This window comes from Numida meleagris, chromosome 5 (assembly GCF_002078875.1).
Source record: "Numida meleagris isolate 19003 breed g44 Domestic line chromosome 5, NumMel1.0, whole genome shotgun sequence".
Taxonomy (NCBI): Eukaryota; Metazoa; Chordata; class Aves; order Galliformes; family Numididae; genus Numida; species Numida meleagris.
In genome coordinates, this window is record NC_034413.1 from 43,672,933 (window position 1) to 43,698,936 (window position 26,004).

General features: G+C 39.1%; 1 protein-coding gene across 2 annotated transcripts in view; it reads right to left on the bottom strand.

The window, feature by feature from the left end:
• HECW2 (HECT, C2 and WW domain containing E3 ubiquitin protein ligase 2) overlaps window positions 1-26,004 on the bottom strand; it is a 164,669-nt gene that overhangs the window by 109,897 nt on the left and 28,768 nt on the right. The window contains exons 1-2 of one of the 2 annotated variants that reach the window (XM_021399235.1): window positions 9,981-10,042; window positions 4,738-5,078 (exon numbers count right to left, since the gene is read on the bottom strand). In XM_021399235.1, the coding sequence (XP_021254910.1) occupies window positions 4,738-5,029 (292 nt within the window). In that variant the 5' untranslated portion in view covers window positions 5,030-5,078; window positions 9,981-10,042. Of the gene's footprint in view, window positions 1-4,737; window positions 5,079-9,980; window positions 10,043-26,004 lie in introns of those variants that run through there. The other variant, XM_021399234.1, reaches the window with a different exon arrangement.

The following is a 26,004-nucleotide window of genomic DNA, read 5'->3' on the forward strand; positions in this document are numbered from 1 at the left end:
GGTTTCGTGCAACAATGCTCAATTTACCCAAAGAGCTAATACTCAGAAATACTATTTCTCTCTTTCATGTAGTCTCAGTGGGATACTTTTCTGTGCTCATACGGCTATACTATCTACATTCTCCACAGATCTCGCCTGTGGAGCTAAAAAGCTGCTTTAATAGACCTTCAAGGACAAGATTATTCAAGAAGTGCTACCAACACATTAAGGAATTGAAGCAGTATAAAACCTGAAATAGTCAGGAAAAAAAAAGATGCTTTCTTCCACAGAAGACAACACATCCCTCACGCACACTTTTCATTTGGTAATCCGTAAGAATACATTTGGAAAACAAAGAGACGCTCAACAAAGGTACTCCTCAACAAGAAATCATACCAGAGTTCAGCTGCTAAAGGTGGTGAAATCGGAAGATATGTATATGGGACTATAGAATGAACCATCAAACTGATGCATGAATCTAAAAACATTTCTAAAATACAGCATTCTATGTGGATTTTTTCATACTGAAGTTCAACTGCTTGCATTGAAAAACTAAATATCAGAAGTTATCAAAGAGGAGTATCCTGAGGACATGACAATGAATGACTGCAATCTTTTCTACAAAACAGTATCATTTAGGTTGGAAAGACCTTTAAGATCATCAGTTTCAACCATCACCTAACACTCCAAGACCATCACTAAACCATGCCGTGTCTATACCTGCAGAGACACTGATTCCACCAACTCCCTCGGCAGCCCATTCCAGTGCCTAACCACACTTTTTGTGAATAAATTCTTCCTGATATCCAATCTAAACATCCCATGGTGTGACTTGAGGCTGTTGCTTCGCATCCTACCACTTGTCACCATAGAAAAGAGACCAACATCCTCCTTGCTGCAACCTCCTGTCAGGTAGCTGTAGGTCTTTCCTCAGCGTTCTCTTCTCCAGACTGAACAGACCCACTTCCCTCAGCCGCTCTTCCTGTCTCTTGTCTCCTAGTCCCTTCAATGGCTTTGATTGTCTTCTTTATGCAAACTCAATCAACCCAGTATCATGGGAGAGGCCCAAAACTGAACACAGTACTTGAGGTGGGGTCTCACCAGTGCTGAACACAGAGGGACAAACAGTTTCCCAGTCCTGCTGGCCACACAAGTTCTGATGCAGGCAGGATGCTACTGGCTTTCTTGACCACTGAGGCACATAAACAAACATATTTGTTCCCCATTTTTTTTCCACAAATGTGGAAAAAATCCATATGCTCTGAAAAAAAAATCAGCCCTTCAGAATAAAATTATTCTGTTTTTCTCTCCTTAGGCTTTTCTCTTTCTAAAAAGAAAAAAAAAACATCTATTTTCATAAACATTTAAAAGATCAAATATTTCTCTTTAGTTGTATTACACTGAGAGAAAGCTCCACCTACTATTCCCCATTGCAAGCTAATTATCCATAAACCTCCATATACCACGTAGCAAGAAATCCAGTGACTGACTATTGACAGTTTTATGATCAACTGTACCAACTGATGTACCTGCAGAAGTGAATTTATACAATGATGTGTACAAAATCTTTGGGGATATAGCAAGCAGTGAAATTCCTAGTATGCCACTGCAACTTGAACCATGCAGTAAAGCACAGAAATAACTGCTTTCTTGTGATAGAAAATAATGAGACTGAATTGAATAGAAAATAATGAGAGTTAATTGAATATATTAATGAATGAAGGAGATGGTTTCCCAGTGTGTCATTTTCAATTCCTTTTATAATGGATGTACTCCACAAAATTAATTTGAAGTGACAAATTTACCTGGATTGCTCCTGACCTTTGACAGATCTCTCTGTACAAAAGCCTCAGCTCAGAATGATTTTCATTTTCAGAATTTCCCCATCTGTTCATTTACAGAATTGACAACCACTCTTTCCCCTGTCCAAACAGTGATGCAGCTTTCATTATAAAAGCTAATTGTACAACCCGTGTAAAAGAATTCACAGGATTGTGCTTTCAGTTATGCAACGCAGGGTTTTTGTGTTTTTGGTGATGGTGGGTTTTGGTCGTTTTTTTGTTTATTTCTTAGTAAGGTCAAAATATCTGCCTTTTTCTATTCCTAGATCCCTGAAAAATAGCACTTTGCTAGTAGTGCTGGGACACTTCAGGCACAGCATCAGGCTGGCACAGACACAGAGCTGTCCTGTGTTAGTGACTGCACACAATCTGTGTTGCTTTTAGTAGGCAGTGCCAGAGGACAGCAACTTTCAAAGTTGCTAAATGGTTTCCATTTGAAAGAAAGACCAGAATGGATAACTTTAAGCAACTACTTTAAATCTTAATAATGTGTTTGAGAACTGAACTTCTATTTTTCAGTATATTAACCTCCTCCCAAGAAAAAAAGGAGTGTTCTCATTTTTCCAAAGTAGTAAATTTACATCCATTATTATGAGGGACTGAAAATCCTGGATTATACCCTACAGTGTTTTGGACCAATTTGGTTTTCCTTGTAATCGATGTAAAAGCACACAAGTGTCTGAGAAACAAAGCCTGCAGGAGCAGCTCCTAAAATACGTGCACACTGCCTTACAAAAAAATAGTCTGTATGTTATCCCTATATCTTATCTAGCTATTTAAAAATTATGCAAATGAAGGCTTTTAGATCACACACTTAAAAATGTAAATGTTTATTTTTAATTATGCCAGATACTTAAGTTTATTTAAAAAAGGAAAAAAAAGATAGACAAAGTATGTCTACCAGGCTGAATATACCCTTGCCTCTCAGGTTGCGTGAAATGTGTGATTTCATCCTTCAGAATGATGTAGCCAACAGTCTTAAAGTTTCTGTTCAGATCTATTTTAAAATCAGTAACAAAACTCTCACCTGTGCTGATGGATTTCAAGTGGCAGAGAAGAAGAAAGCTAGGTGTTGAAGGAGTTTCCAGATCTTTCATTATTTAACAAGAAAACAGGAAAACAAACACTTATCTCATACTCTGGTATTACACAGTAGTAGTATGCGATTTTTAGGCCAAGAAGGCCTAAATTTAGCTATTCTTTATAGGATTATAAGAAGCTGAATTTTGTTTTGTGCTTTATGAGCTTGACAGCCTGAAGGCAAAAACATTTTTAATTATGAAAGTAGGATAAAATCATTTACAACCGAAAATGAGACCTATTAGAATTTCATAGAAGGGTGCTAGTTCAGAGTCTTGAAAGCCAATCCTGTAGTGCTATGAAATAGTTTAACTTGAAAGAAAAAAAAAGAACGGAAAAAGAAAAAGGAGAGAAAAGTTTCTTTCTTCTTCAGAGGAAACTTACAGCGTATTTAAATCAGATTTTTTAAGCTTCATTTAGTAGTCCATGCATTTTACAGCACAGACTACACGTCAGGCTGCTAATGCTATTGAGAAGATTCATGCCTGTTGATTATGGAGATGCATCATTTAGATAGTTTAAATGTTAGTACATATACACAGCTCACTCCAGGAAAAGCTCATGCAGCTTCTCCAGTAGAGCTTTTATGATCAGGTAAGCATGGAACAGCACAAATCAGTACTGTCCAGTTTGCAGATCTGCAGTAATTTGGGAGAAAATTTAAAAAAAAGAAAAAAATCAGGCAAAAAGGATGAGAACTGGAAACAGCCTCCCCCCCAGCAAGACACATGAAATGATGAAGTAATAGGACATCTTGGAAAAAGCTGGACAAAGTTCCTGCAGTCAGACCTGTTTCCACCAGTTTCTGCTAAATCTGCTTTTGGTAGGTTAAATTGACAGTTTCTTCCGAAATCAGCAGTTAAATCAGAGAAGCAGTGCTAATTTGACACGGATCACACAGCCATCTCTGTTACTAAACATTGGCTAAATTCAGAGAGTAATTTTACTGCACACGAACTGGATGACATTATAAGGAGACCAAACCCCATGGGCCTGTGATGCCACCAACTAAACACGCTCCAGCTCCTAGTCCTTTGGACAGCTCCAAGCCATATACACAGCAGGAATATCTGGATCCTGGGCTGTGGTTAAACACAGTACAACGCAAAATCCCAAATTAAATATTCTCCTGATGTCAGGGTCACAGCACAAACTGCTTTGACCTACTGATCCACACCGCTAACTAATGCACACACTGCCCACAGGCCCTTGCCCATCATCTTAGAGCTCTCCTCAGCTCCCTCCTATGAAATATATGTTCCTTCCTACGTTTCTCTTGAACAGCACAAGAAAGTAAAAAAAAAAAAAAAAAAAATTCTTCAGAAGATTTTCTCCTATAAGGATTTTTCATAAACAGAAATTCTCACTCATTCAGAACTGATACAGTTTCTGTTCTAAAAAGAATTGACGGAAAAACCTATTCACAAACATTGAGAATTTACTTGTCCAGAAAAACGTATCACCATTGGACAGTTAGCATGTCAAATTACATGATGAATACAGTACTTTCATTTTTTCAACTTGTAAGGTAGTCTGCAGCAAAAGTAAACATCAGAAACTGTATGCACATTTGTTGCTTAAGAAGAACACATTTCACCCTCTAGTAGGTCACCAGAAACCAGATCTACAGAAATTAGAATCATGGTTTCCCATAGCTCACCACACTAAGAAAAGCAAAGAGTGATCTGAGGTGATTCACTGCAATCTTCTCTCAATTTTATCTTTATATTAATCATGCAGTGTGCCAGAATGCATATCAGAAAAATGGAAAATGACATAAAAAGAAAAGCAAGAAGCACAGGAAACACAGAAGTACTACAGCAAGGTTCCAACTTACCTATGTGATAAAGTCCTATCCAGTCAGTTGGATCAACTTCTTCTTTAATATCCCAGAAAATGATGAGGTTTTGAGATTGCCCCAAGGTGTATTCATACATACTGGCTGTCAAACTAGACCTGCTATCTGAGGTCACTAAGTCAGTGTCACTGTTGGCACGTTGCAAATTCATGTTCTCAGCCATAGTGCCCTGAGATGCCAAACTCTGCAGATTCTCTGGGCTTAGAGTATACCGGAGCTGCGGGTTACGACGCCGCACAAAAAGCAGATGTTCTCGCGCTGAACTGGCCATCTCTTCTTCACTTTTATGAATTTATGTGAAGAAGTTGCTGTTCAGAGATCTACCATGAAAAAGAAAAAAAGACACAATTAAAGGGAGTAATCAGGTTATTCAGTCAAACATAAAATGTAGAGGTCTCAGTGCAAAAATGTTTTGATCAGAACTGTTCCTAAGAAATCTAAAATGGACTGAGCATATCATTTACTTACTTAATTTACCACTACAGCCACTTTAAGTGTTATGTAAATAAAAAATAATAAAAGCATGAATCATTCATGACAAAACTCAGACTTAACTACGTATCATGAAATGACATTTATAGGCCAGAATGCAATAGAAAGCAAAGCATCCAAGACCACCTATCAAGCACGTGTAGCCAAAGAAACAAAATGAAGCCTGGCAGTAGCCTGAGGAGTGAAGAAATAATACCTTCTACCTAAGAAATCACAGCAGTTTATCATGTACTTTTACTATTGTTTGTTTCCAACAATACTTGCTACGCAATGAATATTTAGAATCAGAGAAATGCTAAAAAACTATTACAGTTGAACATATCACTTCAGTAGAAACATTATATCACAGGCCTGCACTACTGTAAATCATTTTGTGAGGATTTTATTAAGATAGAATGTCTTTGCTGAAATGTCACGCTAATGTCATCACACCATACCTCCACACACACAACCTGCATCTGATTATCTGTAATGAGCGACTAATCATATTATTGCTTGAAAACATGCCCTCACATTACTCACAACTTGAAACAAATCACCAGAAAGGAAGACAGAAACGGGAAAATATGAAAGCAGAGAGAACAGCTTGCAGCAGGATGGAATCAGAAATGAGGAACCTCTTGGCATAGAAGGGGATATGAAAACTCCATGTAATACTTTGTGTGTCTTTAACCAAAACTGTTTGCCTTTTTCAAAAAGTTATAGTTTGTATGGACTTATTGTTTCTTCATCTTACTGAAGAAATAAGTGTCTTCAACTGGCAGAACCATTTGCTTTGAAAAGAAAATGAATGGTCTGTTAATCTGTTTTTCAACTGAACCTTTGAAAATTATCTTGTTTACTGTATTCACCTGGAATACAAACAATGCATCTTCTATCTTCTACCCATACACTCTTCATTCTGTAAATACTTCACCTTCTCGACATTTCTGACAAGACTGCAACTTAACTAGTGTTAACATTAATTTTTCCACTGCAGTGTCTCCCATCAAGGATGTATAATGTAAGCTCTTATTTCTAAACATACAAATAACCATATCTAAGAAAAATGTGTGCATGTATGCACACACAAAAAAAAAAGTAAATGAGACACCTGAGTACTATTCTTAGGCTCTCTCCCTTTTCTATCAGGCTAATCTAGTGTGTTGAAACCTTGCCCACAGCAAGGGGGTGGAACTAGATGATAAGACCCCTTCCAATCCAAGCTGTTCTGTAATTCTATTCTATGATTCCACATGTCACAGCCTTCAGCTGTCATACACAGATACATTTGTTGTCTTAAAATAACCTGAGCATTGTCAGACACCGTTGAATGTCAGCTGCTATAGCGTTCCTTGTTTCAAGCAAGTAAGCTTCTAATTTAGAATTAGGTAGAGTCCACTAGAAACAACTGGATTGGTTGGCCACACCCACAGTATTCTAACTGTAATTAAATCTGCAGTCAAATACAGCTATCAATTACGTGTCTGACAACTGGTTTATTAAATAGAAGCCATTGCCTGTAGAGCTCAAAAGACATTTAGTCATTAAAAATAAAATCACCTACGGCACTCTGAGATCCCAAGACAATGATCAACATAATCTTAAAATAAATAAGCAAATAATATTTACAGGGTTTTTTTTTTAATTTTTCCTATTTTTTCTTCTATCTCCACATGACTCTCCTAAACTTGTGTCCTTCCTTAACTCATCTTGAATTTTCTTTTCAGCACAATTTCAGCGTACAAACTTTTAGTGTATCACAGATTCTGTCATGGTTTTATGATTTTCAGTTATTGGTATTCCACATCATAACATCATGTAGTGTATGTACCTGGTTCTCAGAAGAGAAGGACTACTACATTCCCCAGGGGACTTTGCTCCCCTGTTACCGTTTTCCGGTCAGAGGGAAAGATAAAAACTCGCAGATCACGACACCTTTTCTCTTTCCGCCCATCTCTCGTCCCAGCAGCATCTCGCTCCCCAGCTGTCTTATTGTCGGTATTAGAATAAGGCCTACCTTGATTCTTGGACATTCTCTCTCATTGTATTGATCAGCTTAAATTGTTATTATATTGTATTATATTGTGTTATTTTGCATTCTGATATCTTGTTCAGTAAATTAGTTTGTTTCTCCTCAGATTGTTGCCGCTGTTTTGTTCTCAGGCCCATCTCCCTACCCTTTTTCCTTTTTCCCTTTCTTGGGGTGTGGGTCCGTGGGTCCAGATTCTTTTCCTTTTTCCAACTTTCCTTAAGTTGGAGATGTTTTGAAATATTAAAAAAGCTATTTTGGAAACAAAGTTCAACTCAGACAGCTGTATGTAATTCATTACATACAGTATGTAGTTCAGCATCAAACATTACAGAAAAGGAAAGAAAGAAAAGTTCAGTCTAATAATTTTACATATACAGAAGTGAAATGGAGATTACCATATTTACTTCACAAAGTACACAACATGGTCTTCCCTGGCATGAGCAATGTTTTGGCTGCATATGCAAAACATTTCATTTTTGGTGCTGGATGTCAGCCAGGTTCAGTATCTCATTCTCTGTCCTGTTCCTGAGTACTTTGCCTTGGACACCAACATCAATGGCAAACTTTGTATAGCAAGCCTTCTTCAATGAACGTTGGGCAGTTAGTGCCTTTGTTTCTCAGTGCAGTGTGCTATTCACTAGAGCTGAAAATATTGGGCAAGTAGGAGAAGAAGGATAAGTAAGAGATGTTCACCAACTTCCTTATGACTCACAGAAACCCACAGAGATCAGATCAGCCTCAGCTTTCCCAAGCCCTTAGTGAGGTTAAGTGCCAGTGGACATCATCAACTCTCCAACTAAGCTACACAATCTTCCTACCCTTTTCTTTTTTCTTTTTGTTCTTTCTTGCAACAGGATCCAGCTAACAATACATGCTAACAGCTATATTTTACATTTCACAATGAAAGACAGAGACTGGGAGAGATTAATTAGCAGATAGATAGTGCACAATCAAGTTAATTTTCTTCTGTCCCACATCTGGAGTTTTAACTTGTTTTTAACTACTGTGTACAGTAATTTTACAACAGTAAAATTACTGCAAAACAAGTCTCATACAGGAGGAGTATAAGTTAAAGACAAAGTTTTAATAGGAGGGATATAGAAATTTCTTTGAGCTGCAGAGCAGTACACTGTACCCATGGCAACACTGACATTTGCTGGAACATATTGAAAATATATATCCAGCAGATGGACAAACTCATCCATGTATAAGCACACATGGGAATTAACTTTTACTAGCTACAACTACCCTGCAGTTAGAAAGATAAGAACAGCCTGAGAAAAACATTAGCTCCTATCTAACAATCAATTTTCTTAAGTCCTAATTGTTGTCATTTTGGCGAAACATGGACACAACAATAATTTCTGAAGATAAAGTAAAGCAGAAATCTAAATATTGGATGGCTGTTCAATTTTTACTTATAAATCCAGGTGTCTAAAAAAGTCATGATATAAATAATGATTCCAACGAACACTGTAACCTAAAGTAATCAAAATATATGTGCAATGAATAAACTAAACTCCCATGCAAATGAGCTCCTACTATGGAAAAAAAAAAAGATCAAAAATTCAAGACTCATAAGCTTCTCAAATTCAGTGACACAGGCTGTAAAGGGGATCCACTGTCAAACAAAACTCTGCTACGTAATAGCTCACAATAAGCTGGGAGGTTCATTAAGGAGGCTTGTACAGAAACGAAACTGACACTTATATTTTAAGAGGGGAAAAGATGATTGCCATAAACCCCAAACTATAAGGAGACACAGATGAGAAAAAAAAAAGAACCATTAATTTAACTACTTACAGTTTGAAAATGAGAAGAAAACCTACCATGCTGTTTTGCCGCCTACAGATTGAATTGCTTATCTGACATCTGGTTAACAATTCCTGATGCCCGTCACTAATAACTAACAGTACACTAACAGATACACCCCAGCAGAGACTGAAAGTCAGAATTATCCTCCCACATTTACCTCCTGCCAAGCGCCAGTGAAACACTGCTTGCATCCAGGCTGCTGTGCTGACGGCACACCTAACAAGCTCTGTGCACTTCCCTGACACAAAGGTGCAGGTGATGAGGCTGAATGTGATCAGAGCAAGAACTGCACCAAATGCTGGACCACGTGGGCAAAGAACACTGTTCAGTAAAGTCAAGTTAAAAAATGGAAAGTGAATCTAAAGCACATGAGAAATAGAGGCATTGGAGAAAGTAGTGGAGTATAATTTCAGCAAATTATTTCAGTTGAAAAGTAAAACCTGTACCAAAGCTGCTTATCTGTATCAGGGCTTTCTTCAATACTTCACAAGAAGCTTAGAGAGAAATAAGACTCATTTCATTTTAATTTCTCAGTGGCACGAGTTCAGGATTATTTTTATCTACGTATACCTCTGAATTACTAATCATAGAGGGACCAGAACTGGGAAGAATAAAGAATTTTAAAGGTTCCATTTGATACACAAAATACAGACAGGGCAAATCCCTTTGACTTCAGTCTTCTTCAGTAACAGAAACTCAAAGGCAACATCAAAACATTTTTTATACAGTCAATATTCAGTAATTTTAAAAATACATGAATGAAGGTCTGGGAATTCCAGCAATTGAACAAATTTAAAACAACACCATACAAAACAAAACAGAGTTCACATGCTGCCTTGTTTATCTTACTCATAACCATGACTCATTCCTTGTTTACGTAGAGATCCTTTCTGTGGCTTACAGGTCTCACTGGCAGCCTCCTCCCACAGCAGCTACTGCAGCAGGCTGGAAGGGCTGGCCTTGAGAGCAGGAACCACTACAGAGCTGGGGAGCAAGGGAGCTGCAGGGCAGCAGCAATTAATGCCTCTCACCTGGGTCGCTGTGAGCCATGGGCTGCCATGCTGCACCAGCAGCACGTGGCACGCAGCAGGGTGCTGGCTGGCCCAGGCTCAGAAGGGAAAGCGCTCGAGGAGAGCCACAACAGAAGTTTGAAGTGTAGGGCTCAAACTGACCAGACTTGAGCTGTAAGTGGCTGAAAAAAGATTCTTTTTTCTTCAGTAAATTCAGAATTATTTTCCCTCTCCACAGACTTCAAAGCTAGCCAATTGTTTGTTCTTCTGTAGCTCTTTCAGCTGATATTTGCATTTAAAACATGCCGTACATCCCCAAACATCTATGGAAAAACTTTCTTTTGATGCTGGCTTTGACACTCACCGCCAACCCCCCAAAATCTGCGTAGAGCACTTCACACACCTGCCAGGAAATTCAAACACTCCATTTCCAATTTTCAAAAAAAGTCTCATGGCAGAGAGAGATGCACTGCAATTTCTTCCACAAAAGCTTTCAAAATATATTGGGAATTTTAAAATATAGTGGTGCTAATGTGCTGAAGTATACTGAAGCATATAAAAAACATGCACTTCTTTAAAACAAAATTTCTTTCAGTTAGCAATTAGTGATGTGTCTGATAATATCAGGAATCCTTTTAAGTTGTCAAACCTATCTTGAAAACAAAGCGCAGACGCCTTCTTTCTGCTGGCTGGTGCAAGGCACAGCCACTGGGCCTCCCCTCTCCACTGCCAACTTGTCATTTCCTTACAAACTTTAGTTTGCCTTTATACTGAAGTATTGCAACTAATACACCCTAGAGAAGACTTTTTAGTGATTTTTAACATGGCAGGTAGATGAGAAAGGGGAACCATTTTTTTTTTTTTAAGGAATTTTGTTGAACCCATGTTCCCACTCCTCTGCTGTGAGAGCTGCCGCAGTAGTGCTATCTGCAGAAAGAGAATATGGTGTACAGCAGCTAGACACATGCCTTTGAACCTGTTCTCAAATACAAGACACCAAAGAGTAACTCACGCCCTACACACATCTCTAGATGGGTACCTAACTGTCAGTACCTCTGCACATCCACACTAGGATAGGATAGGACCTTCCCACTTGCTAGAAGCTCTGCCAGGAGCGGCATAGTTAGAATTCACTGTTGGCTGCAAAGCCTGCCTGGAAAGATGGGTGAAGGTTAACCACATGGTTAGCTCATGCCCTTAGCCAGTCTGCACAGACCGTGCCCTTCTGCTCCTCTCGCACTGCTCTGCCAGGGGGCCCTGACGGATTCCTGATGCACCAGCTGCTTACTCAGCAAAGACACGGGCAGCTGATCCACCCTGAGATAAACGATGGACTTGGTTACTCTTCAGATTTCCTCCCAGGCCTATTTTCTAGTATTTCTGTGACTATGTGAAGACACAGACTTGGTTTGGGAAAAAAATAATAGGCAGATAGAGATGACACAAAGCATTTTCTTTCATACAGACAGAAATGAGATAAAAGATTCATCCTTCTGCCCAGAAGTCCTTCAGCATTTTTCTTGCCATTCCTCCTGGAATATTTCCAAGAATTTCTGCTACAAGTTTCCTGTGATCCACATCATGGAATTTCTCTCAAAAGGTATTTTCCACTGTTGGATTATTTGGACTTTCCCCTGCTAGCTAACACATTATCAGACTGGCGGTAAGCTAACGCATCTGGATGCTTCTCATTCAGCCAGAGAAACACAAACATGTCACAACACTCAAATTCAGATCAGCTATTTGTGATCTCTACTTTTCTCCACTGTTTACCAAGTAAAGGGTACTAAGGCCTCTCTATTTCCATGTCCATGGCTATATTCTATGGCTTTAAGATGATTTAGCACATGAATTAATCAACATGTGTCATGCAATGGAAATGTTTTGCAGTAGATCAAGAAGTTCAGTATCTCAAAAAATATAACCACCATTATATTACATAACTGTGCAGTGCTGACCTCTCACATCAAGGAGAAAGCTGAGGAGATTCTGGAGCTAAAATGTAATTACAACTGTTCAATATTGCTACATGGAATGCTGAAGCCTCACTATATCTGCACATTTTAAACAATAAATTATCCAAGTAAGTGACATGAACAAGGCCAGCAACTGGTATATTGGAGGAAAGATAAGAACATTATATATCTAGAGAATTTTGGATTGGAGACATTCAAGATCAGACTGGACCAGGCTCTGAGCAACCTGATCTAGCTGCAGGTGTCCTTGTTCGTTGCAGGGGAGATGGACTAGATGACCTTTGAAGGTCCCTTCCAACGTAAAAGATTCTGTGATTCTAAGAATCAAAAGAATGAGGTATGTTACAAACTTGAGAAATCACATCATTCCACCTCTCAAGCCACTTTTTAATTACAAGGATATTGAAATATTTCAGAAAGATTAAAAGGGAGAGATGTTTCTCTCTTTTCCTGAGTTATTCTAACTTGTACATTGACAATTTGTACTCAATGTTTTTCCTGAGTAGCCAATTCTGGATATATCTTTAATGTGTGGTGTTCTTTTACAAAACAAAAGAAGAAAAAATTTTCAAAATGATACAAAATTATCATCATAAACCACAAAAGCTGACACTTAGATCCAATTCAAATATTTAAACAACTATTAACTATTTTTTTTAAACAAAGTTAAATTCAAATGTACATTGATTCAACTTTATGTTAATTGGATAGTAACCATCTTGAAATATGAATTGTTATATCCAGAAGAGCAAAGAGGCAAGTTAAATTCTGAAGCATATTATTTTTCTGCTGATCTGCTTACATTCTCTAACAAAGCCCGTAGACCTCCATAACAGGAGGATGACCGGATACTTTTCAAAGCAGCATAGATCAAAGCAATTGCAATGAAATTACTCATCTGTGGAAACTGTATTAAAGTATCTTAAGGTAAAGCTACAGATTATTGTGCAGAAATTTCACAGGGATATTTCCATACAGAAAAGGGGGGGGGAGGGGAGAGGAAAGAAAGGCAAAGTGCAAATGCACACTTGTCTCCTTTGACTTGAACCTCGTGACTCAGCTCAGATGTTAAAGATCAGCTCAGATTACAAAACCACTGTATAATTTAGACTGCCAAAAACCTTCCCTAAGGCAAAAAGCACACCGTTCAGCATAAATATATATACATTTTAAATGGTCTACGCAAATCATTATACAGCCAGAGAATAGTTCAGTTAATTCACAATGTAATAGAATTTCTGTGAGACTTTTTCAATGCATTTTTGTACCATTCATTAGGAAAGCCACTCCTATACATGTTTGTACCTAGCTAGGAAATAAGTATTTGTCACTTCTCTACGACTTCAGCTGATAAGTAAGGCTTACATCTTCCATCCACCAACTGTGAACCCCTCACACAGTGAGGAGTTACTCCTCCAGCACATTATGGAGATCCAGCTGCCTGAAGGGTTCCACACGCCTCAGCCAGGCATGGTGGTGATGGGATGACAGTTGGACCAGACAGGCATGTCCACACCGCAGCCTAGCCCAGTCCATCCTGCAGCCACCCCCTGCCCTGCACCATCACAGCGGGAGCTCTTCCCTAGGTGCGCACACATCGTTCAGCACCAACCAAACATCAGTGTGTGATTAACACTGTTTGGGCTGAAACCAGGAGACGGGGAGGGTGCAGTGCAGTACTAACTCAAGTTATGGCAAATAATTGTGTACATTTTGATACACTGGTTGAACACAGCCCTGTGAACAGCAAAAAATATGCAGCCATGCTTTCCATTTTGATACAGGAATATGACAACAGGTGTCAAGATAGCTGAAAAAACTGCCAATTTTTTGCTTTATTTGCAACTCCATTTTCAGTCAACATAAATAAATCACGGGAATTTTCAAATGGAATGTACAGAGTTGCAATCAGATATTCAACTCAGAAGTGTGATCACATCTCTTTACCAGACTTTTATGAGCCCCATCTTACCAAAGAAAAACATCCCTCGCTTCAAAATCATGCCTTATTCATGTCATCACTTTTTGCGGTATGTACATTTGTGAACAACTGCCTCAAGGGTAAAGTACAGGCAGAGTAAAATTTTAACAAAAATCTCAGACAAACGCATTGAGAACCCATAATGAATTGCAGTCACTGCCATCAAACCAGATGCTGATATATTAGGTTCACAAAAACAAAGTCAAATATCCCACTAGTTTTACATTTTTGTTGCTCTCTCTGTTTTAATGAAAAATATATTAAAAAAAAAAAAAGCTTTTTAACAGTGGACTGTTTGATGAATGAAGAACTGGCTGCAGGATCAAGTCTAAAGAGTGGTGGTCAATGGCTCAATGTCTGAATGGAGATTGGTGATGAATGGTGCCCCTTTGGGGTCAGTGCTGGGGCCAATACTCATCAGTGACATCGACAGCAAGGTTGAGTGCACCCTCAGCAAGTTTCCTGATGACACCAAGCTGTGGGGTGTAGTCAACACACCAGAGGAACGGGATGCCATTCAGAGGGACCTAGACAGGCTGAGCAGTGGGCCCAGGTGAGCATCATGAGGTTCAACAAAGCCAAATGCACGATTTTGCACCTGGGTCGAGGCAACCCTCACTACAAGTACAAGGCGGGGGATGAAAAATATGAGCACAGCCCTGCCGAAAAAGACCTGGGGGTACTGGTGGATAGCAAGCTGAACATGAGCCAGCAATGTGCCCTCGCAGCCCAGAAAGCCAACTGTATCCTGGGCTGCATCAAAAGAATTGCGGCCAGTAGGGCAAGGGAGGTGATCCTGCCCCTCTGCTCTGTGCTGGTGAGGCCTCACCTGGAGTGGAGTACTGCATCCAGATGTGGAGTGCTCAGTACAGGAGAGACACAGATCTGCTGGAGCACGTCCAGAGAGGGCCACAAAAATGATCCACGGAATGGAACATCTCTCCTGTGAGGACAGGCTGAGAGAGCTGGGGCTGTGCAGCCTGGAGAAGAGAAGGTTCCAAGGTGACCTGATAGCAGCCTTTCAGTATCTAAAGGGGAGCTACAGGAAAGAAGGGGACAGACTCTTTAGCAGGATCTGAGGTAACAGAGCAAGAGGAAATGGTTTCAAGCTCAACAAGGGCAGATTTAGGTTAGATAGAAGGAAAAAGTCTTTTACAGTGAGGGTGGTGAGGCACTGGAACAGGCTGCCTAGTGATGTGGTGGATGTCCCATCCCTGGAAACTTTCAAGGCGAGGCTGGATCAGGCCCTGGGCAACCTGATCTAGCTGTGCCTGTCCCTGTTCATTGCAGGGGAGCTGGACTAGATGGCCTTTAAAGGTCCCTTCCAACTCTAAGGATTCTATGATTCTATAACCTATCTGAATTTGTGCTGACGGGAATTATGGAAAGTCCATGCAAGTCCTCTGCTGTGGCTGCCAGGCTGCGGCACCCAGCTGGGCTGCAGATATACCCTTGTCTTGTACTGCAGATACACACTAGGAGGCCCATGGCCTAAAACTCACTCCTGCCTTTCATCTGAAGTAGGAATACAAAAGCCACACAAAAATATAAGTGAAACATATCAGATACACACCTATCCTCCCAGTATATTCACATAAAGAAATAAAACATGACTGGAAATGTTAGTACAGTCACACACAGAAGTGGCTGTAATACAGAATGTATTACACAGCCCTTCAACCCCCTCCAGGACTGGAAACCATTTAAATCAAGTTCATTTCTTTCAGTCATCTTATATGTAGCAAGACCCCTAATAAAGCTGTCGTTCAGAAATGAGACAGAGACTGGATGTGCAGATAAGCAGCAATTGAATCTAGCCTTGCGTGGAAATACAGCCATGAGTGAATCACTCCACAATATTACTCTGCATAATTTTAAAATCAGAATCCCCCACTGCTACAGATTTGATCTTCAGTGTTCACGACACTGATCTATCTATTGCTAGTTGCTGTTGATCGCTGTCCTGAAGAATTTCCCTTCAAGTACTGCTGTGGTTGCTCTCAGTTTAGCCTTTTGATGTCAAGGCACACAGTCCACTTCAAATACAGCCCATTTAAATGTCTACAGCAGAAAGACATAATATAGTCTCTAACAGAAGCTACTTTGCCATGGGATGAGGAAACATCAACGTAACTTCTCTGTGAATAAAACACAAAATGCTCATACTAACATTCATGAAGCTGGGAAGAACATATTAACTACATGAAAAGAAAAGCAAGCAGCTCTCTTAAAACTCCCTCCTATCTTTAGGACATTGGGAGCATCATCAGCACCAGCCCAGAGTCCCTCCCCAAAACAGATTTGTTCCCCCGAGGCTTTTTTTTTTTGCAACAAGAGATGGTGAAGACCAAGATACAGAACTTTTACAACACAAGTCAGCATTTGTCTGCCCAGAAGAAAGAATAAAATGCCAAAAGTCTTGACACCCAGGAAAGAAAAACTGTTGCTTTGAAAAAAAGAAAGGAAAACTGCCAGACAATTCAAAAGGCCATTTATTAAACAAAGCACTTGACAGAACAAGAAGTAGTACAATTATTTACTACTTAGTATCAGAGCACTTCTGCAGTTTTGTTCCAAGTCTCTGCAATCTGTTCTGATACAGATACTACTCAGCGGTGTGTCATCCAAGAAGGACAGCTGCAATTAGGCTGCACCTAACAGAGATTGTTCTAAGTATTTATTTGGCAGTTTTTAAAAAATAATATACATTCTATGCAAAAAGCAATTACAAAAAATCTATGCCATTTTAAGCTTCAAATCTACTCTACACTGTTGGTTCCAGCCAGTCAAATATAATACAATCATTCCAATTATCAAAGCCTGCATAAGCTCAATTTTCTATCATGTAAAATAGATTTCATTCTGTGAAACAGTATCGAAACACCCCAGAGCAGGTTGACTTATCACACTTAAGAGATTCCCACGTTCTCAGGAAACACAGGAGTGCTTTGTCCTTTTCAAAGCAGCACACCCCTTCAGTTCATCATGTCATTTATTCATTTTTGTTACAAAGGGGATATTATTAACTTGAAAAATAGCATTTCTGTGTGTAAAATGTATTCATTGACTTCAAGAATTCCATTACCAAAACATGCTAGAAGGCTAAAAAGAGAATAAAAAAAAGACAGCCCACCCAGCTGTAGAGAATCATTTCCCTGATTCTTCATGTTTGCTAAGTTCCACACTGGTGCACTGAGCAGGGGCTGGAGTGGAAGATGTCTAAAATAAACTCAGTTGTCCCCTTAAAGAGCAAAAAGAAATTAAAAACAAAACTGAACACTTTGTGTACCTGAGTCTTACAGATACACTATAGGTACAAACAGTAGAGCAGGAAAAGAGGAAACTATTGTAAAATTGACACATTTTGCTGCAGTGAATTTAAATTGTCCATCGGTATACGTTCAAGTTTCTGTTTGCCCATCCTTTTTACTCTTCTGAAATTTCAATGAAAATCATTTCACCAATTCCACTCTCCCGAAAAAGGGCTGCATTTCCATAAGGATTTGAGGATGCTCTTTGGCTGGAATACAATGTCAGTACATTTCTGCTTGACTACAGTTTAATGGAACTTTTTGCCTGGAAATGTACAAAGCAATCGTTACCAAAGATGTCCCTGACACTGGCAGGAGTAGGAGAACAGTTAGCCAAGCCAGCTCAGAGGTAACGTCCTTTGCTTGCTGACTGTGCAGTGTTATGCCCTTAAGGGCATTAGCAAAAACATTTCAACCCTATCATGTTTTGCACAGCAGTATTACTAGACCCATGAGGAATTTATTTTAATCACTTTTTTTTTATTATTCCCTGTTTTCACAGCAGTTGAAGACACACAGGAGGTCATACCTAAAAGGTAACAATTAAACCACATGCATACCTACAACCATACAACAACACTTGTACTTTTTTTTTTTTTACAGCTGAATGTACAGCATTACCTGTGTAAATAACAATGCTAAAATGCAATACTGAATGTGTTCAATATATTAAGTTAGAAATATTGCAAAAATTCAAAGAGCTATGAAAGGAACCTTTGCAGATGGAAAGCGCTAAGGATTTTCTCCTGCAGAAAACTCAAGGGAAAAATAGTTTAGAGCTGTAAGGACCTCCGCTATGACAAAAATGCTACTCCTGCAGTAATCCCCATACACCACCAGCACCTGCGGGTATAACCCAATATACGAGGGCTGCTCTGAAAGTAATGCCTCCTTATTTTACTACGTTAGCCCAAAACGTCAGATGCAGATGTTGGCAGTATGGAAGCAAGAGGTTGAACTTTCCCACCAATATTCCACTTCATGTTGTTGCCGTGCAACAGATGGCAGCAGAGGGGCAGTCTGACAAAATGGCGTCTAAAATGGAAGTGTGGATGAAGCAAAGGTGTGTCACTGGATTCCTCCACGTGGAAAAAATGGCACCAATTGACATTCATCAATGCTAGCTGAACATTTATGGAGACCAAACAGTGGGTGTGAGCACGGTGAGGGGTGGGTGGTGCATTTCAGTAGTGGGGACAGTGAGTCTACAGATTTTTATGAGCACACCATGCTGACTCTGGTACATCGCTGGTGAAAATGCATAGCTCATGGTGGTAACTATGTTGAAAAAGAGTGTTTGTAGCTGAGAATTTCCTCTATCAAATGGTGAAGATGTGCACGTTGTGTCTGTTGTAGTTTCCATGGAAATAAACAGAAGGCATTACTTTCAATGCAACCTATGTACATTTGTCCATGTCTGTTCTGTGCTCTCTTTTCAAAAAAAAAAAACATTACTTCAGCTAGAATGCAGGCCACTAGGAAGTTAGAAATAGCAAAGCTATCATGCCTCCTCCCCCTGGGAATACAGATTACAATACATTATTTAGTTCAGTGATCCCATACGGTAATTTTTCCTCTTGCAGGATTACTGCTGCTTTGCACAGTTTCTGCACTAAATAAAACAGAAACCCTCCAGAATCTAAATGAACTATTAATGGAAAAAAAAAAAAACAATACAACGTGAGCTATATAAAGATGAGGCCTATTATGAATTAATACTTTTATTATTAAATATGCATGAGTTTTTAATAAGTAGAGCTAAAAATAGAGACAAGTATCAGAGGATTTCTCCAGGCAGTACAATTTTCATTCATCTTCCTTCTGCAAAGAATTGGGCCACTGCTAAGAGGACTCTCACTGCACATTTTTACACCAATGTCATTGGCCCTAATTCATCATTGCACAAAAAAGCCTTTGCGATCCAGGCATAAAGGAATCTGAAGACTTCCTCTGTCTATCCAAAGTTTTGATGTCATCTACAGCAAACTGAGTGGGGCTCCATAGGCCCAGCCATCCCTCTGAGAGGCACGCCTCCCTCAGCTGCCTGGCCCCATCCCCAGTTTGGGGATCCATTAGTGAGAATCCATTTGAAAGAAGACTCCTGCATCAGATAGCAAACAGCAGCAGATCAAACAACTCGAGTTAAACAAAACTAAAACAATTATTTCCATCTTTACTTTCTATCTTAGTGTTTCCTTTTTAAAAAAAAAACATATGTACATTCTCCTCATTCCTTCTTCATCCCAAAGTAAAAAATGTAAAATTAAACCAAATGTAACAAACTGGAATATTGTTTGCATTTTAACACTCACTTCTAGCATGAAGTCACATTGCAGACACAAGGGAACAAAAGATTTTACTAAAGGCTGTGCTATTTGTGGCTCCACAAGCATGCAGTGGAATGCAGCGCAATTCCATATAAATCCACCCCAGGGCCAAGGTGCCGCAGCACCAGGAAAAGGAAGGAGATTGAAATTAGTGTTTATAAATACAGGCAAGAAATCCTAGTTCACAAGGCACCAAAAATATAAACAGAAGATAATCTCATCTGGAGGCCTACATTTGCTACACTTCAGGTTGGGGAATTTTGAAGGTGTTTTGTTTTGTGTACTGTTTTTAAAATGACCTTGGTGTATTTACATCAAAACACGTATCTTTGGTAAGCAGTTGATTATGCTAAGAGGCAACAGGAAACAAAACCAAAGAAATCGTAGCACACTGCATCCTAGTAGGACTGTAAAACACTGAGATCCTTTTTTTCTTTAAATAATTCTGGTTTGATTTTGAATTTTCTCTATTTCTCAATGTATAACAACAAAAATGCAATTTAATGTCCATGAGACATATATATTTAAACAACCAAGCCTTACAGTAGAGCCAATTTTCAATTTTTTGTATGGATAATTATGCTGCTTTAAATTGCTTTTATTGAAAATAAGATTCTTACATTAACTATCATCATTTTAATCCTTTTTCAGGTCTGATAACATGACAGTGATTTTCACTTGGCTTACTCGTTGTGAAGACGATTTGGAATCTGAGCATTTTATAAACATACAACTGCTTAAGCTACTACTTCAGAGTAAAATTCACTTAATCAATGCTCACATTATGGGCGGAGCACACTTCTCCCTCCCTAAAGCTTCACTGTAGTAAACACTCAATATTTATGTGGCACACAATTGACAGAATGATCAGACACATAGATTTTTCCCATATTTCAGAAATAATTAGTCTTTTCTCACCCTTCATTATTTTACACCATCTATGGACGCATTTTGTGCTTTAAACAAACCTCTCTCCCCTGAACATCCAGGATCCAGTTTTGCTTGGTTATTTTTTGTCAATTTTTGTTTGTTTGGTTTTCCTCAGCTACATAGTTAAGGATTTTTCAACACCTACAACGCAAGGCCCACTTGTACTTTTTCCTGTGCTTCTCCAGAATAGGTAATCCCTCAAAATCTGCTCTCTCCACAGCGGCAAGAAGAGATTCTTCTATAGCCTTCCAACCACACGCAGTCCTTGGCAGTGCCTCGAAGGGAGCCCACTGCAGCATGACCCACTTCCTCCAGGCATTCAGTGTAAAATCCGTAGTCTGGCATGTGTTGCCAAAAGGCCAAAGATGTCAAAATCTCTACTTGGATTCCTAAATTTGTTGCAGTATCATATGCATTATTTCTTGAATGCAGTATAATCTCCTTTTGCTTGCCCCAGGTAAGTATCCAGCGTTTTCAGACATATTCAGGGAAGACAAATAAATGCAATTAAGGAAGTAATGTAGCAAGAGCAAAAGTTCTCTAGCTGTTCAAACCTTGTGTTTAGGTAGACTTCAAAATGCTGTTAATTTGCACAAACCTTATTTCTCATTAGAGGATGAACAATCATGGTACAAAGAAGCTTACTAACTTGCTTTTATTTTTACAGAGTACTTATTAGTGCTCTGTACAACTCCCACTTTACAGAGCACGAAGACAAGGTGCAGAGTCAACTACTCAACCAAAAGTACAAGGTTGCAATGAGCTTCCAGCCCATGATCCAGCCTCTCCTTTAACACACGGAAATGCTACAGAATAGGCGTACTGTCCCATTAAAACATCTAGCTTTAGCCTTCTGTTGATAATTTGCATAATTCCAACAGCTACAGAGACAAAAGGGGTAGAAGCATTTTGCTGACAGAACCTGGCCCCAGAGGACAGTAATAAGATCACGTGAGAGATGGAAATATAAACATACAATCTCAGCAAAAGGCAGTTACATTAAAAAATAAAAATAAAACCTACCCATACTGGTTGTTTGTTTTGTTTTCCTTGTGAATGGAAACATTCCTCAACTGTCCTGTACTTGGAAGTTAACTTCACAGGGTGGTGACCTTCCCAAAAAGCAAGAAGCAGTGCAGCCTTCTGGTTAGGTAATTCCACCGCCTCTGTGTCAGCCTCCACTCATGTCCAATTCACTGTCACTCAACCTCTGCTGCAAGTTATTACTAAGAGAATTAAGGAATTAAGAAACGAATGCCTGCATACCAATTGTACTTCATGGTTTGCCAAAACTCTAATGCCATTATTCTGAAACACATAAATGAAGTCTCCTGTGATATAGGCTGGCTTAGCAATAGGGATCAATATTAGCTTAAGGACCAATATATTAACACCTCTTGAGAAAACAGGCAGCTAACTTTGTAGTGTATGTAGTTACAGATTGCTTTGATTTTGAATCCTTTATCTAATAAATTACATGACCCTGTGATTACAGTCATTATCACTCATTTGCATTGTCCCTATGATGCAATTCCCAGAGCTCAACTTTAAAGAAAAATAAAATACTGGGTATAGGTAACTACCCTTTCATGAGGCTCCTGAGTATTAAGCTTAAGCTATGTTTCCTAAACAGCAGCAGCAGCCTGACCAAGTGGAGGATGTTGTCACAACTTCACTAACACACCTATTCACGCCATAACGTATTCATAAACCTCTGATTAAAATACTAACAGATCTCACAGCTGCCAATATCCAACTCAAGAAGGATGCTGAAACTGCTGAAGAATATCAGTCATTAGACAATGCAGCCAAATTACTGAAAAACATGTTATAAAACAATGCTTCAAGAACCGAGAAGCTGAACACTTATTACCAAAGCCAGGTTCCATCAGTACATTTTTCAATGGCTTAATATAGTCCAAATTAACATTTTTTTTTTTCATTTTTCTATACTATATTTACTATGAATCGGTACAAACCAGGAAGCCTCCCCCTAAGTCACAAAAACCATCAGAAGCAGTCATTAGCTATTCTTGCCATCCCAACCACATCTGGTGACAACACAGGTCTGGTGCTGAGGCACACTACCATCATATATGCTGAGCAATCTGATCGCTTTTTCATTCAGAAAGCTTCACTCAAAGCCTTCCATAACAGTCTGCAAGATGCCAGCACATAGCAGCAACGCAGCTACAGTAGAGAAAGCAAACACCACCTCAAACAGACTGCTGAGAACAGCTCAGCCAACCTCTAGTGCTAATACACTGTAGGCTGCACCAGTTACCTGCAAATTAACAACCCTGTCAGACGTGGCAAAAGTTTTGAATCCAAGTGTCACTCCAGTGGGTCGCTGGTTTGTGATCAGTAATAGGAACTCAATGGAAATTCAAAGGTTTCCAGTAGTACTGACTGCAGAAAACAAAATATGCTATTTCTAAAGTTACCAACACAAATATAATTATTTTAAATCCATTTCTCTTTGGTCACAGACATGGAATGTCAGCTATGCTGTTATCTATCAGATGCTGTATCTTGTCTAGAACAAAAATAGAACCTTAATTATAAAACACGCTATTCTCAAACACACAAATATTTTCTAATATTTCCTCCTTTGCTATAAAGCAATGAATAATTTGCTTTATACATGCAAGAAGCATTAGCTTTATAACTGTGCATCCAGCCTAATACTGAGCTGAAAGCAGTCACTCTCTGGCGTTGACCTGACATCACCATCAACCGTGAGCGCATGGACACATGACATACACTCACGCCAAGTGCTCTCCTTGAATATGTAACTTTCTGAAACACAATACTCAGCTTCTTGGCATTTTCTAGAAAATTAGCCCCCTAAAGCACTGGCTTAGCAATATTGATCTGTACTGCAGTGGACTGGCATGGTAAATTTGGATCACTGCTGTAACTGTGCCTCTTCCTTAATACCTTATCTTTTAGGTACAGTTCCTGAAGCAAATGGGAATAGAAGAGCCAGCAAAGGGTACTGAGAGTGCAAGAGCATGCTTGTGGTATTAGGACATGCAACTAGATCCTTCTGATATAAGGGAAAACCCTAAACTAATATGCCATCCTTCAAAGCAAACTGTCAAACACGTATTTTACAATAAATAAGGAGAAAAGTATTGCACAACTAAGGACAAGCAGCTTCAAACCTGAAGCACTGCATAAGCACAGAAGATGAAGTTTTAAAATTTTCTTTCTTTGCTATGAATTTCAGAGATGTTTGTGCGATGTACTTAATCTCTCAGATCCTGAACTAAACCCAGCAGCAGCCTCAGGCTGCATGTGTGTGTCACAGAGGGACAACTCAGTCTGGTATTGTCCTTGTGACTCACAGAGCACTGGACATCAACACAGGGAAGCCAGTGTTGCTCTACCAGAGCTCAGCTCTGATCAGCAGATGCGCAGGGAGCAGATGCTCCATAGAAGCAAACCAACAAGCTGTTAAAATGTGTTAAGAGCACCTTTAGTAGTTGGATAGACCATTTTGCAGAGGGAAAGGCACGGTAATTAAAAGATCAGAGAATACTGACACAGTTCCATTGAGGAACTTTCTAGAGAGTCAGAAAATTAAATCGTTCCCATTATATGCCATGTCATCAGCCTTTCAGAGCTCACTAAATTCAAAGATTATTTATTTTTACTCTTCCAGTAGCTGCACTTGTTCTCCTGTGTACACCAGGGAGCACAGAGGGCCTCCTGCTCCCAGCAGGTCAGAGACATCAGTTTTCATGTTCGAGCAATATACTCAGAAAAGCTTACCAAGACTTACAGAGAACAATGCCCAAGTCAAATGCATTACATGTGCCTACAACCCCACATTTAAACCAATATCCTGTTATGAATGTTGTAGGAAATGTATGATTGGGTTTTTGTTTTGTTTTAAATCTGGCAACACTACTAGAAATTCTTTCCAGTCCCCAAGACAGTACATTCTGCTACCTTCAGGCAGGATTTAACTCAGAATGCACTACAATAGGCAAAGAAATTCCTGGAGATTAGATTGCTGCACATATATGACATAGATGTCATAAAGTGTTGTAAAAGCAGGTAATAGAAATAATACGATTCAGGCATATGAGACCAGAAAAAAAATCCTGAAAAGTAAACGTTTCCTTAATGCTAAAAAGCGTAACTTTGGATATTGGCTACTTTTAATAGGCAAGAGCTGAACAAATACAAGCATGACATGAGCTTCTTTAGCTGTTTTACATCTACATGCAGAGTAAGAAACGTTCCGTGGCAAGGCACAAATTTGTCTTCCAGCTGTATTTGGTGCATCACACAGTAATATACAATGCACTGTTAACCAGTAAGAGCGTGAACAGTGAAACAGCCCTGCAGGTCCAGCTACAGTCAATGGGTATTCCCCTCCCACGTGCAGTGAGTGAGCTCAAGCACACACACCAACGTGCTGACCGTGTAAACGCTCACATGACTTCTGCTGAAATTAATGGGAACCTCCCTGCCATGTCAGAGTGCTTGGGATTTGGGCCTTATCAAACAGCTGATTACAGCAGGAGGCAGAGCAGAAGATGCCATTTATCTTAGGTCCTTCAAGTAAGAAAACATTCTCATGTCAAAAAGATCTAAAAAAATTGAGATCTCATTTTTCTTAATTACAGATGAAAACAAGCACAGAAACAAATCTAATGTAGGAAATTTCGTTTTACTCGCTTCAAAATTCCATTTTGAAGAAAAAACTTCCTATAACCACTGCTAAGCTTATCCTTAGGCTTAAAAAGATGTAGCTCCGGTAGCCATTTCTCCTTACCCATAACTCATGAGTCATTATCAATCCATTTCAGATATGACTCAACTCTTGAATTATTATTAGTCCTACAGTGGAATATTCGGCTTCACACAATCAACTTTCTCATAGGCATTCAACAGTTTCTTTGTGGTTTGGGGTGGGTTTGTGTTTTTTTTATTTGTTTTTCACTTTCTGTTTCTTTGTTTTTATAAAATGAAGCATTACCATTTCCAGTTAGTCAACACAATGGTGTAGGCACCCAATATTTTGAAACGGGCAATTGTTTTTGATCGTGATGAAAACAGAATTAGGTGATATACTGGAAATACGAGATGTATTTTATATCTAATGTCAATCTCACTCAAAAATAATAGATACAATAGAGGCAGGAACTGGTCAGAGGCAATCTGTGTACAATGACACTTATGAAATAATGAGACTCCCAAGAATAGATCTCCAGTTTTAATGTTATTATGTTAAATAAACATGAAAACCATAGAAATGACTGTTTACTTTCACAATGGATTTTTCATTACTTTCTGGGATTGAGAGCAAGTTCTTCCTTTGCTACTTACTTCAAGGATCCTTTCAGAATGTGTCATCATCATCTTAACTATCCCTG